This window comes from Nycticebus coucang, chromosome 11, assembly GCF_027406575.1.
Source record: "Nycticebus coucang isolate mNycCou1 chromosome 11, mNycCou1.pri, whole genome shotgun sequence".
NCBI lineage: Eukaryota > Metazoa > Chordata > Mammalia > Primates > Lorisidae > Nycticebus > Nycticebus coucang.
This window is the reverse complement of record NC_069790.1, coordinates 17,726,030-17,740,635: the sequence shown is the minus strand read 5'-3', so window position 1 is coordinate 17,740,635 and position 14,606 is coordinate 17,726,030. Positions and strand designations below refer to the sequence as shown.

Here is a 14,606-nt window from a genome sequence, read left to right as displayed (position 1 = left end):
CAGGCTGGAGATACACAGTGGCTACCAACCTCAACCCCCACCTCACTCAGGACAGTCAAGGAACCAAATGCTGGAATGTTTTCCTGCTCCTGGAAGAGCCTGTCTAATCACAACTCTGCTGGGAGACTATTTCCTAATTCCTTGGAGGGCAGAGCCAACATTAGCAAGATTTGCAATGCTGGGCATGGCAAAGGTGAGTTCCCCAGTGGAAAGAAGAAGGTGCAAGATGCCTGCTTCCCAGAAAACATATCAAGAGAAGAGACGTGAGATGGCCAAGGACAGGCATGGAGGCTCCCAGAGCCAGCTGTGGATGGCAGGGAAATGCCCAAGGAAACTTAAAATCACTCAGTTGCAGGCCTACATCTTTGCATCAAAGTAGCAGATGGGAGTTTAATTATGACCAATTGCCTTTCCTTTTATACCTGCATTTCTTGATTTTTCTTAATCAATTTACAAATGATAAGAGAAAATCTTACTGTCCAGCTCCATCGCCTGGGCTGAGAGAGGATCATGAGCGCACATGAAGAATGAGTCTCTCTGGTTCCATTATTGACACCAGTATAATCTGTATTTGAAACATCTAACTGCTTATTGGCAGCTCTCAGAGACTCTGCCTTTCCCTAGCTGCTAAAATGGCAAACGTCTGACAATCTATGGACAAGTGTTAGACATACACTTGCCTTTGCAAAAATACCAAATTAACTTTTAAGACAAACTTATCAGAACAGAATCCTTTCTTAAAAATGTAATAGTCTAAAAAGAAAAATTCATTTTATTTAAACCCAGTTCCAAGCAAGAGGTGGGATAATTTAAGTATACACTATTTTCATAGGAAAACTATAGCATCACAAATTACCTTTGTGAACTAATTCTCCAACATTCCAAATCCTCTGAAGTTGAGCAGTGACAAGTTCATAAGTGACATCTCTTAGGGTCTCTTCATTCATCTTTATTAGTAAGCTGGTACTGAAAAGGTTTCCCCTGGTAACTGCAACACCAATCCTACATCTGAACAGTTACCAAGAGTAACTCTTTCTGCTCCCTACTCTTTCTCCAACTAAGCTTTCCTCTCCTCTCATCTGGCATTGAATTAGGAATCACAACTCTACTACGCCTCACTTCTTTCTACAACTCACACAGTGAGAAGATGAGAAATGAGGGCGTTGTAAGCTCAAGGAGCAAGCAAGGATCTATTTTGAAGCATGAATTCTTGAGGCAATTTCATTTAAAATCCTGGAGATTCAGTTACAGTAGCACGGAAATATCCAGATCCTTGATGGGTTCACTGCATTCTACTGGGGCCCAGAATTAGGAGATTGGAGTGTTAGCTGGATCACTGTGAACAGAAGTAACCAAATTCAAAGATTTAATGGATGCTTTCTCTCGTTTTCTACAAAAGTGAGAGCTGTAGAAATCTACATTCCGAATATTCAAACTTCAGACAACCTAGAATGATCAGTGGTAACTAACAACTTTCCCAAAACACAAACCCACATCAACTTACCAAATTGCCGATCACACTCTGATCTGTCTGCATTGTGAATAATGATGTGTCCTGGGGCTGAAAATCAGGGAGAAAATACAATTTAAAAAAATGATATTTAAATTAGCTACCGTCAATTGTGTCAATAAATACATTTTAAATGTTTAAAAATCCCTTTTTATTTTAAAACATTAAAACAAAAAAAAGTAAGTTTTAACAGTAGTTATTCTAAACAGAAATCTTTGCTTGCAGAATACAATGAGTGTTATTAAACTAAGGGCTCCGGCTTCAGGGGATCATGGGTTCCCTGCTTTTCTTCTGGATGTTGAAACTGAATTAGAAGCTTATTGCTATGGCTCCAAATTTAAACTTTTTAAATGTTGCAAATTCAGTCTGACTACATCACCTAAGTGTTCCTTCTAGGGGTTATACATGAGTCGTAAGTTAAAAATTTTAGAAAATATGTTCTTTGATCTAAAAAGTAAAGCTCCAAGAAATCAAAAGGAAGAGTGATCTTTAAGGGACCATTCACCATTCATTATGCAGGTAGCTGGGCTTGCACCCGCAGGGCAGGAGACCTAAGAGTCTTTCCTGGGAAGTCTAAGTAGGTCAGGGGAAAAAAATGCATAAAGAAACTGACGTTTGGGGATTCCCAACAGAAAAGATGAAACAGTGACTTGTGGTTAAAGATGGTGGATTGGACACATCTTTACCTTTATTACCTCCAGAATCCAAAATAAACAATAATAAAAGGAATCTTTAACAGAAAGAGAAAGTGCCTAAAGATTCTGACACCAGGACACCCAGGGCTCCCCAACAGAAAAGATGAGCTGGGAAATCCTACAACAATGCCCAAAGTTGATGAGCTCTATCTATCTATACGAGGTCCCTGTCAGCTTTTCAGGATCTCACTCTTAAATATGACTACTATTCAGCTAACCTGAATATTATACTATTATTCAGCTAACCTGAATAACTGAATGACTATTCAGCTAACCTCACCAGACAGAGAGAAAAGTCTGAAGTACGAAAGAGAGGAATGGAACAGAAAAAAGAAAAAGCAAGTGGAAGAAACAAAGACTTTGCAATAAAAATAGCTTCAAAAATGATTACTAATCCCCTCCAGGACAGTATATAATGGAAGGGGTTGCATTGGGGACAGGAGACAAGATGCTGCGGAAAACCAAAACCAAGTAAGAAGAGCTCTGGGAAACTGAAAAACCTCAGAAGCGAAGAATCTGTTAGAAGAGTTGGAAAGCAGAGAAAAGGAAATAGCAAAGAACTCAAGACACTCAGATATGAAAAAGACAAGTGTCACAGAAGGAGAGAACAAGAAAAGGAAGGAGAGAAATCGTCAGTGAAATAATAAATAAAAAAATTTCCCCAAACCAAAACACACAAAACCTCAGATTAAAAAGGCCCACCGCAATGGATGAAAAGAGACTCAAACCACAGCCCATCACCGTCAAATCTTAGCAACGCTGAGGTGAAAAGAAGATTCTGCACGGTTCCGAAGAGAAAGGGAAGAGGAGAGAGATGAGAGAAATGTGAGGCGCCGGGGTAGGAAGAGAGGAGTGGAAGGAGGATTTCTTACGAAATGTCGAGAATCAAAGTGACAGTTTCTCAAAGCACGAAAACATTTTTACCCCCTTAAATTTTATTTTGAAATAAAAATAGTGTCACTGGGGGGAAAAATGACAGTTTCTGAAAGGCAACACTAAGAGGTAAAACTGAGTGAAGACAAAAGCTTTAAATTCTAAGGGAGAATGATTTACAGCTTCTAATATAATATCCAAACTAACAGTCCATTATGTGTATCTCTATACACAGGAATAAAGACATTCCTAGAGGCATAAGGTTGAAAATATACACCTCTGATGTATACTTTTCTCAGAAAGCTACTCTACCCAGAAGAGGGATTAAACCGCAAAGAAGGAAGATTTACTCCCAGGAAACAGTGGATGGACAGGAGAGAGGTGAAGGCTAGCTCCAAGATCAACATCACGGCAGAGCTGGGGAGAACGGCTGGGGCAGTGCATCACAGTCACAGGGGGCCCAGTTCAGACTGGAGCAGTCCAGGACAGACAAGCCATTTCTTCAAGAAGCTGAAACCGACTGAATATCTAGTATTTTCAACAAAGTCATAAGAGATTTATACAATTACAGAGCATGAGTTTGTATTTATACAAAGGGTTAAGGGTTAGGGTTAGGGTTAAGGGTTAAGGGTAAGGGTTAGAGATTTATATTTATAATTACAATTATATAGAGATTTATATAATTACAAAGCATGGGTTTCTAGGTAAGTACCTAGAAAACTAAGCAAATCATGCAACAGACAAGCAAACAAGATCCACAATTATTACCGCATAGGAAGACGAAAAGTTGGCATAAAAAGTAAGCTTCATGACCAGGCTGCTACTTGCGTTATATCACTATAATACCACAGGTCAGAGGATGGCTCTGATGGACTCCATCAGAGGAAGGAAGCCAAAGAGAAGGGAGGTGGGAAATACTTGAGATGGGTCAATAGACAATGCAGAATTCAGAAGTAGCATTGTAAGGAACCAGGTGCACATATGAAGTAAATCCAGAAGATTTGTTAAAGGAGGTGAAAACATTTACCTCTAGGAAACAGAAAATGGAGGAGTCATTTGACAGCCTGGCGTTTTCTAATAAAAACCCTTATACACGGCTGGGCACAGTGGCTCATACCTGTAATCCTAGTACTTAGGGAGGCCGAGGATCCCTTAAGATCAGGAGCTCAAGATCAGCCTGAGCAAGAGTTCTCTACTAAAAATAGAAAATTATGGTGGGTGCCTGGAGTCCCAGCTACTTGGGAGGCTGAGGCAGGAGGATTGACCCCAGGAGTTTGAGGTTGCTATGCGCTAGGCTGAGGCCCTGGCATTCTAGCCTGGGCAACAGAGTAAGACTCTGTCTCAAAAAAAGCCAAGCAAATAAACAAAAAACCCACCTTATACAAATGTGTTGTGTTTAAATTATGTGCATTAATCACTCTGACAGAAATACAAACTTGAAAGAAATAAATGAGAAATGGGTAACAATACCAATGATAATGTATCAAGAGTTTTCCGGAAAAGAGATGCATTGTCACCTCTCTGTGTTTTGTGTGTATCCACATTTGGGTATGGGTGTGTGAGTGGGTTTTGCCTTTTTATTGGGAACATGGGGAAAAACAATGAAATTTCTAACTACAGAATTCTATTTATGAATATATCTTGTTTTAGAGAATTCTAAATGCTCAAATATTAGAACCTGTGCACGGCTGACATTCTGAGGGGAGGTCTCTTTTCAGGTCTCCCATGAAGAGGCCGTCAGAACTGAAGCCAGGAGTTCTGCAGCCGTGCCTAGGTCTGCCTCGTACCTGGGTTACACCTATCTATCTGGTGGGATACACACAGCGAATGGGACAATCCATTTGGTGGCTCCACTTTCACACTGGACAGAGCCAAGATACAGTTTCTGATCTTCTGGTGGCTCTTTTCTGGAGAACCACTGAAGAGGTAAGGCTCTGTGGAGCGTGGAAGGAGGCTCCTACAAAGCTCTCATGTTTTCTAACTATCCAACTCATATAGTTCACAACAACCTACAATCCCATTCTCTTCTTTTACAACAACTAAATCTACTGGATCTCTCAGAACAAGTTCTCATTTCTAGCAAAGGTGTCAGTAGAAGGCAGAAACCCAAGGAATAGCTGATAATACCAATGTAAGCTGAAGTACAGTCCTGGACCACTTAGTACGGACTGGGCTGCTGGACTCCATATGCTTATCTCATTTAATCTTCTCAGGAACCCTGCAATGTTGCTACGATTCTGTCTTGGCTGCTCCATTTGTAACTAGTGGGGTCAAATTCTGTGTTCTCACTCTTTAACCATTATCCTCCATCAGTGATAGAAAGACCACCGATGAAAAAAAATGTGCATGGTTCTCAGCAGATGGATCTTGCTAGAAAAGAGATTCCTTACCTGGGTGAATCCATTAAATGAACCACCAGAAGCCTAAAGAGAAATGGAAATCACAGTGTGTTATTTTTTTCATCATCACTTTTGTAGGATCAGGAAATAGCTGGGAAACAAGTTGGAAAGTAAAGACTACCACAAATTTAAAAATAATACAAAAGGTTGCTGCATGTGGAAGTGTTTAGGAAATGTAAAAGGCCATGCTGTATTATTTTAAATAGGCTGGCAAAAAAAGGTTAATTGAACAATCTCTAAAATTAATCTTTGAAAGATCAGTTTTAAAGAAAGATGGCTACTGATGAATAGCTTAGTGCTAACCAAAACCCACTTTCTCAATAATCAGAAGATCAGTCTAAAGAAGGGCCATCAGGGGTTAACAGTGGCCTCTTTTTTTCAGCCCATGGTAGAATCTGGAAGAAGCTTATTTTGGTGTTTCTGTAATATATCATTTTTATGAATGGCAATTATAAGATTCTGCAGTTTCAGTGGGCCTGGGTAGAAACATTTCATGCGCTCTTACTGGAGTGCAAACACTTTAGGAACAGTAAATTAGTCTGTGCTGTTTTTGGTTTAGCACATGTTTAGTGCCTGGACAGTAAAAATGGAAGTAGGGAGAATAAACTCAGAAAATGTGATGGTAAAATAGACTCTCATTGATTCCCAACATGGTTATTCTGCTTTCTGTGATTTTTTTTTTTTTTTTGTCAACCTATTTGTGTTTGGTTTGCACATATTTCAAGAGGTACATGACAATCTGTCACGGAGATCAGTCAGGACTCGGAGAAGATAGTGATGAAGGATGACGGAGGTGAGAGACATTAGGAGAAACAGAACCTACGGAAGTCTCTGCTAGTCTACACTACAGACCGGGGTAAGTACCTCGTCTTTGTCAGCCTCTATTTCTTGGTACAACAATCCATATCTCTGGTTAGCAATTTCATCTTCAGATAAATCTGAGTTGTTGGTGTCATTGTCTCGGGAACTAGCAGAACTCTCAGAGCTAGCGTTCCAGGAGCTTCCCAGAACTAGCGGTCTATCTATCTCCTGGCTTTGTCCCCAGCGGCTAGCACTGGCTTGCTCCTTACATACACCAGCTAGTGAGTCCCCCTCTAGTCCCTTGCTGCTCTCAGCTGTATCTAAGTGCTCCCAGTGACTACATAAGCCTTCTGTATCTCTGATAGGCCAGTGGTTAATAGAATCCAGGCAACTGGCAAATCCACCTGCCTGGCCACTTGGTATACCAGAGAATCCTAATAAATCCATGTCATTCATGGCCGAATCCAAACATGGTTGCCAGAGTTGACCTGGAATTGTCCCCCAGGAGTCCGTCTGCGCAATTATTGGCAAGCTACCGGCATGACTACAGTCTCCACTCACTGTACTTTCAGACGAGTCTTCTGCCTCAGATGAACACACATCCCTTCTGTTTCCATCAGTTCCCAGAGAATAATTAAGGTCAGTCTTAGACTGAGCTGCCACTTCAAGTTTTATAGACACATCAGCTGCCTGATTTTTCTCCCCATCATCTCCAGGAGCATTCAGCACAGTCTCACGCTGATTTGCTTCAGCATCTGCACCACTCTGTGCTGGGTGATATATTACATCATGGTTGGGAGGGGCTATTAAATTTTTTTTGATATCTTTTCTAGCTAATTCCCATCCCTCAGGGCTGGAACCTTCACTACTAGCTACAGAGTTTGTCTGGAGAGGTGGATTCAAGGTATCTGTGTGATTGGCAGGTTTAGCACCAGAGCCCTCTATAATTTCATAATTACTAATCGCTACTTGAATCCCATCATGTAGACCTTGGTCTCCATCACTAAATTCTTCTGTCATATCTACTCTTTTCATGGCTTCTTCCAATAGGTCAGTTTTCTCAAAAGAATTTTCATTGGTTTTTACACTGTCCTTACACCTTGCACTAAGATCCTCCCTAAAGTCCACTTCATTGATTTGTAAGGTCCCTTGGTCTTGCTTGCCCACTGTGGTAAGAAGATCTACCACCATGTTCCCTATACTTTCATTTCCTTTCTCTTCAAATTCCTCTGTCCCTTCCAGTGCCTTGATATCAATAGCTCCCATGTCTACCTTTTGACATGTCTCCACACCTGCCCACATAGAATCTTCTGTCTTCAGTTTCTCTTCTTCTTCATCTGAATTTTGAACATCTTCATAGATTTCTTGGAAAAGACCAGCTGTTTCCATGGCGGGCATCTCTGGGTCAGGCAAGTCATACGGCTGCCCCAACTCTGCACCAGCAGCAACGGCAACTCCAGCTTCCGGCACAGGCTTTGGGGAGAGTTGTTCATTTCCACCCGAAGAGCCTGGCCCCAGGGTACACTCACTCTGTTCAGCCACAACAGGCCCATCAGCAGAAGAAGGCATGCCGGTGAATAATCTCATGTCTTGCTCAGCTTCAGAGAGACATGCAGGGTCTTCTCCAGATCTGCCTGAGAGAATTTCCTGGCTGACACTGTCTGTACTAGGGTCAGGGCCCCAAGTAAATGCACCCATATAAATTTGAGATCTTTGAATTTCTTCGGCCAACCCACTGTCTGGAGTTTCCTCCGTGATCAGGTTACACAGGGAAAGACTTTTTGAAGAGTCAGTCTTTAAAGTATGCAGAAAAGCAAAGAAAAAAAAAATAAGATGAAAAAGATCATGGTAAGATTTGATGAGAAACTCAAAGCTCTTCAGTAGGGTAACACCAGTTAAACAAAACTACAAAGTGTTTAAATTAATTGGTTCAACTAAGGTTAAATCAATAACTAGCAAAGCCATGGGGGAAAGTTCATTCTAGATAATATATCATGTATATACTGCATATTAAATACAAAAAAAAAATCCAGAATTTACCTACCGGTTGTACTAAATCAGCGCTTGTTGTCTGTATGGGTAAAATAATAATAATAATAATAATAATGAGGCAAGAAAAGATAATTCACTAATAATTACTGGTTTAAGATTATATTTTACAACTTGTTTTGTGATGGGAATGATTTGTGTTCCAATATCATCTAAGCCTACTATAGAAAAGGCACAATTTAAACACAAAACACCTGTCATTTTCTAGAGTCAATAAGGAATTTTTATGGCTAGTACATGAGTTCTGCTTTAATAGACTCTGCATGCAATGTTTAAAGTAAATAAAAAATTCTGAGAACACCATAATAAGATCAAGCATTTTCGGTCAAGAAATTAGTGTCTCATCCTCTGAATAGTGTCAGAATAAAATCTTCTCCAAACTAATCCTATATTTACTCCTATACTTACTCACCGGTGGAAAATGATCTGATATTAACCACTATGACTGCCTAGAGGATTCTCTTGATATTCCTCCCTTGAACTCAAAGTCATTTTCTACACATAAGGAAAAATCCTGGGACGTACAGAGTTGAGAACTGTGAGCAATTATGTCCAGAAAGCCATCGTTCCGCGTTCTTATCACTGTCACAGTTCAGTTTGTCTTTTGAAACAGCCAAAGCTCCTTCTAGATGACATCTTTACCCTCACTATAACCTTCCCAGCTGGGGAAAAAAATGTGCAGTTCCAACTAAAGATATGAAATATTGGAATAGCAATAAATTGGTATTATCCCCTAGATCACCCAGAAAATTAACGAAGAGTTGAGGCTAGAATTCAAATGCCCTGAATATCAATCCATGCATCCCTTTTTATGAATATAAAAGTACACCCAACCAACTATGAAAGATACAGCTTAGTCATGGTGGTTTTAATCAACACTTTCCAGCTCTTCTCTTGAGAGCTTCCCTAGCTGCTCCAAGGGTCCTCAAGGGCACAGTATAAACCTATGCCTGCGGAAGTAAAAGGAACCATGCCTTTGTTAGGAGGGGAGGAAGTAGCAATGTCACCTCAGAAGTTCATGAATAGCTGCATCTATCAAATGTCCCTCTTGTTGTCTCACTAGCAAAGAAGAAAATATAAAACTTCAGTTGGGGAATGCAGACCACACAACCAAGGCTTTTCTGAGACAAAGGCTCCACCCTGAGGCACATCAGGCTCTATCAGAGTGAGGCCAGTCTCCCAATTTCACAGCACCAGCGAGGCCGTCACAAAGCTTTGTTTGTGGCTGTTTCCCAACTTTAAATCTGGGAGTTCACCTCCTTACACATCAGAACAGCTGAATAAGTAACATCAGTAATAATGTCTACCTTTCAATGAAGGATACATAGCAGACTCGGGCTAAAAACTCTACAAAGACCTTATTTCATCCTCTCTCTGAGGCAGGCATCATTACCTGTATTTTACAGAGGAGGAAAACTGAGGCTTAGAGAGTTTTAGAAATTGCTCAAAGTCCCAAGGCTATAAGCAGTGGAGTCTGGACTCAAACCTTCTGGCTTAAAAGCTCAAATTCTTATGAACCAAGCTTCACCGAACACAACAAGGAAAAAATGGTTCCCTGTGCAGAGTAGCCCATCCCTTCCATTTTCTCATCCATACTTTCTTTATATTCTATCTAAAAGCAACCACAAGTGTGCAGGCCTTTCACCACAATAGCTCCTCTGTCCACCCAACTATCACAGGAAGAGGCAAAGAGCACGAGACCAAAATCTTGACCTCTTGTCACCCAGGAGTCTGGTCCACTGGCACTCTCACTCTTTTCATCATGACATGTAGGTCCCGGTAAAACTTGGAACCTTCAACCAGGGGGGCTGGTGATTGTTCTCAGGGACTATGTTATCACTAAACGCATGGCTCTTCTTTCTATCACAAATAAAATAAAATATAACAGAGTTTCCAAATTTCTAGGCATCAAGATTCATGAAGATACAGAATGCTTAGTAGTCTTACCGTCCAGAGATCCCAAGGCAATGTCTGAAAGCAAAAAACCCCAGAAATATGATTAATATACAAGTCTAAAACATATAAAAACTACTGAGGTGATAAAAGTTCTTGAAATCATAAAAATTTTTAAAACATTTAGTACAAAAATGTTCAGTAGAACCTTCTTTGGTGAGGTTCCTGTGTTACCTAAGATGGGAGCCACCAGTCATAGGGGGCTCCCCAGTGCTTGAGAGGTACTGGTATCACAGAACCAAATTTTTTTTTCTAATAACTTTACATTTATTATATTCTTCTTTTTTTTTTTATTGTTGGGGATTCATTGAGGGTACAATAAGCCAGGTTACATTGATTGCAATTGTTAGGCAAAGTCCCTCTTGCAATCATGTCTTGCCCCCATAAAGTGTGACACACACCAAGGTCCCATCCCCCTCCATCCGTCCAAATTTTTAATTGTACATAATTTTACTTAGCTGTTGGGATAGCAGCTTGACCCATTCAAGTTTAAAAGGTCGCACGTGGCTAGTGGTTAGCACATGGGATAGCACAGGCCTAATCTATCTGCCTTTCACTGTGTGAGTGGACAGCTGTGTCTGAAACATGATGGATGGAGTTGCTATAACACACAAACGCACATGTATGCCACCCATCACGAAAATGAATCAAACAAGGTGTCCAGATATCAGAACTTATCACATCTCTGAGGAAATATAGAACCTAATCAACACTAACAATATTACCACCCATAATGTTACATATGGGTGCTAATACACCGTAGGATATATTATGACCAGTTGGAAGGTGAATCAAGCCTAGAAGACTAGTTCTCCAATATGTTGAATTAGATGATAACATGTAGTTTACCCTGTTTCCCCGAAAATAAGACATCCTCCGAAAATAAGACATACTTACAGGAAAGATAAGATGTCCCCTGAAAATAAGACCTAGCGCATCTTTGGGAGCACACCTTAAAATAAGACACTGTCTTATTTTCGGGGAAACAGGGTAGTTAACTGGTAAGCATGTAAATCAACAGGGCACTTCTGAGGACCGAGGACTGAATCACACCTGCTATTGGCATTATGAAGCTTAATGATCCTGGGGAATGAATCTAGACATTCTAATGACTTCGACTGTGGATGGGGAGAGTTCTCCTTCTTCCTTCCTGTGATTGAAAACTGAGGCTAAGGCTACACCCCTTTATGCCCAAATCTTTGTGACTAGAATGGATCCACGTTTAGGCACTTGGTTTGAGTCACTTGAGCCTGGAAGTCCTATCGTAAAAGTATTACAGTTTCCAGATGAGATTACAGATGCCTCACGTGGGTCTTCCTGCCTACAGAAAGCAGCCCTGTGGTTCTGACTATAACCACCCACTTGGTCGGGCCCATTCTAGCACATTCTTACAGAATGACTAAGACAGAAGAGTAAAACAGCTCCTACGAGAGTCACGGTTTTTGGTACATGGATTTGTTCTGCATTTTCTAATTATCTAGATGGTCTCTGTTTCCTTGCTTCCCAGTCCCTTAAGAATCATGGATTATAAAAGCTAATACATGTCTCTGCACGGTGCAGACAGCAATAGTGTTTTCTTCAGAAGGCAAGCAGCAAATGGGAAACATCACATCTGCCAGTCCTCAGGATCACGAAAGGATGTGTTGGCGTGTGTGACACTGTGGAGATCGCAAGATGAGGGGTCCTGCCCACAGCAAGACCACCACTTGAGACACTGGTCAGATGAGGGGACATCATTCTGAGGCAGGCAGAACCTAACGGCACTCAGCTGAAGACTTTTCTTCTTAGCCAGGTGACTCAATGAAGGCCACCAGGAGGCCAGAAGAGTTTATTGCCTGCCCCGAGGGAAGAGCACAGGGACACACACAGCTTGCCCTAAACACAGCCATATGTTTCCTTCAGAACTAAGACTTCTGAAGGTATAAACGAGGTCATTCAAAAAAAATTTTTGGAAGAATCCTTTCGTCTTAAGTCCGCACAAAGTTCCATGATTTATGGATGTATTTAATCACAGGTTCTAATAAAAGAGTTTTCTCTCTTATCTACCTACAGACGCAAGCTGTGAAATCTCACACACTAATTGTTATAGCATCTACCTTGGAAACTTTGCTTCTGCCATGAGAGAACTGAAATATGGAAAGTAAGGTAGAAGGAACCCCATAAGTTCTTTTGGCTGTCTGTCATTATACAGAGCTTTGAGAAGGAAGTAAGCGGATTTATACATACATTCATTTTCTACTTTTCTTGACCAGCATGGTGGAACCTTCGAACTTACTGACAACTACTACTTTAGCAATTCCCAAAGTAGGATTTAAAGAACATTCCAATGAATGGCAAGAAAACTCATTAAAATACATTTCTGCACTCATTAACAAATTTAGGAAACTCCAAACAAAATTACACATTTTTTAATGTCAGGACTTCTCAGCACCTTTATTGTTCTAATGAACATCTCGAATCTCCTAGAAGAAATTTAACAGAGAGCTTCTGGAAACATTCACTTAAGAACCTATTGTTTGCAAAGCATCTTTAAGGCTAGTGCCTAATCTACTTAACTTCCTACTTTATTGACATTTTAGACTTTTCTTGCTTCTATTTTACAACAAACAAAATCACATTCTAGAACAAAGCATAAATTAGACAGTATCCTATTTGTTGAGGTTCATATTGAGCTTCCCCCCCTCCCCCCAGCAGTTTACTGTCACATAACAAAAAGGTTTCAAGACCAGGAAATAGAGCTGATTCTCAGTTCCTAAATTGGGCTTTATGACATTCTTTCACTAATTTGAAGTATCTTTGCATTTGCCTAACTTCAAATGTAAGGTCCCAACCACATCCAACACACTGATACAAATGATTTCTATTTCACCAAATTTTGAGTTTACTTCCTTCTCTTTGGCAGAGAAAACTGTAAACTAACCAAGCTCCAGAGGGGTCACCCAAGGTCATTACAGCACCTGCCCCAGGCATCCCTCTGACAGCGATGCTGCGACAGTGACTGCTGGAATGGGAGGAAGGCAGACAGTGAGGCAGTGGTGAGCAGGGAGAGGCCTGGGTGGGCAAGACCAACCCCCGTCAAACCACAGAATCGCAGGAGGGACGTTTCTACAATGCAGAGAATGAGCACACCCTCATGGAGTCGAACTGTCGGGACTGGAAGACATTTCTGTTGAGGCACAATCTCCTGGTTATTTCCAACATGCCTTAACTTGCAAAGTATGAGGAAGAAAAGTAGAAAATATGAAGAAAAGTAAACCCAAAGCCAAAAGAGCTTTACTCAGGGAAGCCGTAATATGTATCATCCACACCTGGGGATTAGTAACAATCACTTTGTGGGGACATAGGGTTATGCCGGGTAGAGAAAGCCAAGGGCATTATTTAGAATAACTGATATGGATCAGGTCCTCTCTCTACCTCTCCTTCCTACTGGGAAACATTTGCCAACCAAAAATGAAAGAGGATGACAGTCATTTGAAAGGGACAAGGGTCTTCTGTTACCTTACTGAGCATTCTGAGGTTTATGAAGCGTCAGCCCCAAACATCCAAAAAGCACCTGATACCTGAGACATGGGTGAGTGGGTCACTCCGGCAGAGCCCGCAGGTGCCACCTCAGGCTTGAAAGGGTCAAAGTCCAGATCCAGCAGAGTTTCCTCTTTCTTCACCTCAGGGACTTCATTCTGTCAAAAAACACATGTATTTGCTTGAATCTGATAAGATTCCATAATACAGCCCATGTGTAATCCCTTCAAGTAACCTTACTGCACATTCCCAAAGCACTCTTAGAGAGTGGACCGTGGGGCGACTCATCCGCACATACCAGAGTCATTCAGCTAAACTCGGTTAGAGAGGCAATAACTCTGGACAAGTATAACTCAAGTCACCCTGGAACACGTCCAGGCTCCAGTCCCTGTCTTCTGTCCAGCTCCAAGTCCAGTCAACAAAGAGCATGTCCAAAGACTTGTCCTAACGCCACCAGGATACAAGGAATCTTCCCCGGCTAACTCAGAGAACTCAGATTAAAAATCACAGACCACCAGATCTATACAATGGGCCAAGCCCTGGACCCATTACAGCAACCCACTGCTGTGATGCTCCTCTGTGAAGCTGACACATCCCAGCTGCCTCTTCCCCTCCCAGAACCCTTCTCCTCGATTTACTTATCATATTAACCTATTCTTTGTGCATAATCTTACCTGTGTCAACTGGGTGTAGATGCATGAGTGAGGGAGGGGGGAAGGAAGAGAGAGAAAGCCTCTCCCAACATCTGCTGCAAAATAAGTGCTCACTAATATTCTTGGATTAGACAGAAGATAAGCCACGTAAGAC

At 41.2% G+C, this 14,606-nt stretch overlaps 1 protein-coding gene across 3 annotated transcripts in view; it reads right to left on the bottom strand.

Moving 5' to 3' along the window:
* The window catches only part of AMPH (amphiphysin), a 299,359-nt gene that overhangs the window by 49,972 nt on the left and 234,781 nt on the right, over nucleotides 1–14,606 (bottom strand). For all 3 annotated transcript variants that reach the window (XM_053608793.1, XM_053608795.1, XM_053608796.1), the window contains exons 12-16: nucleotides 13,841–13,957; nucleotides 10,275–10,298; nucleotides 8,323–8,349; nucleotides 5,469–5,501; nucleotides 1,505–1,561 (exon numbers count right to left, since the gene is read on the bottom strand). In XM_053608793.1, coding sequence (XP_053464768.1) covers nucleotides 1,505–1,561; nucleotides 5,469–5,501; nucleotides 8,323–8,349; nucleotides 10,275–10,298; nucleotides 13,841–13,957 — 258 coding nt within the window. The remainder of the gene's footprint in view (nucleotides 1–1,504; nucleotides 1,562–5,468; nucleotides 5,502–8,322; nucleotides 8,350–10,274; nucleotides 10,299–13,840; nucleotides 13,958–14,606) is intronic.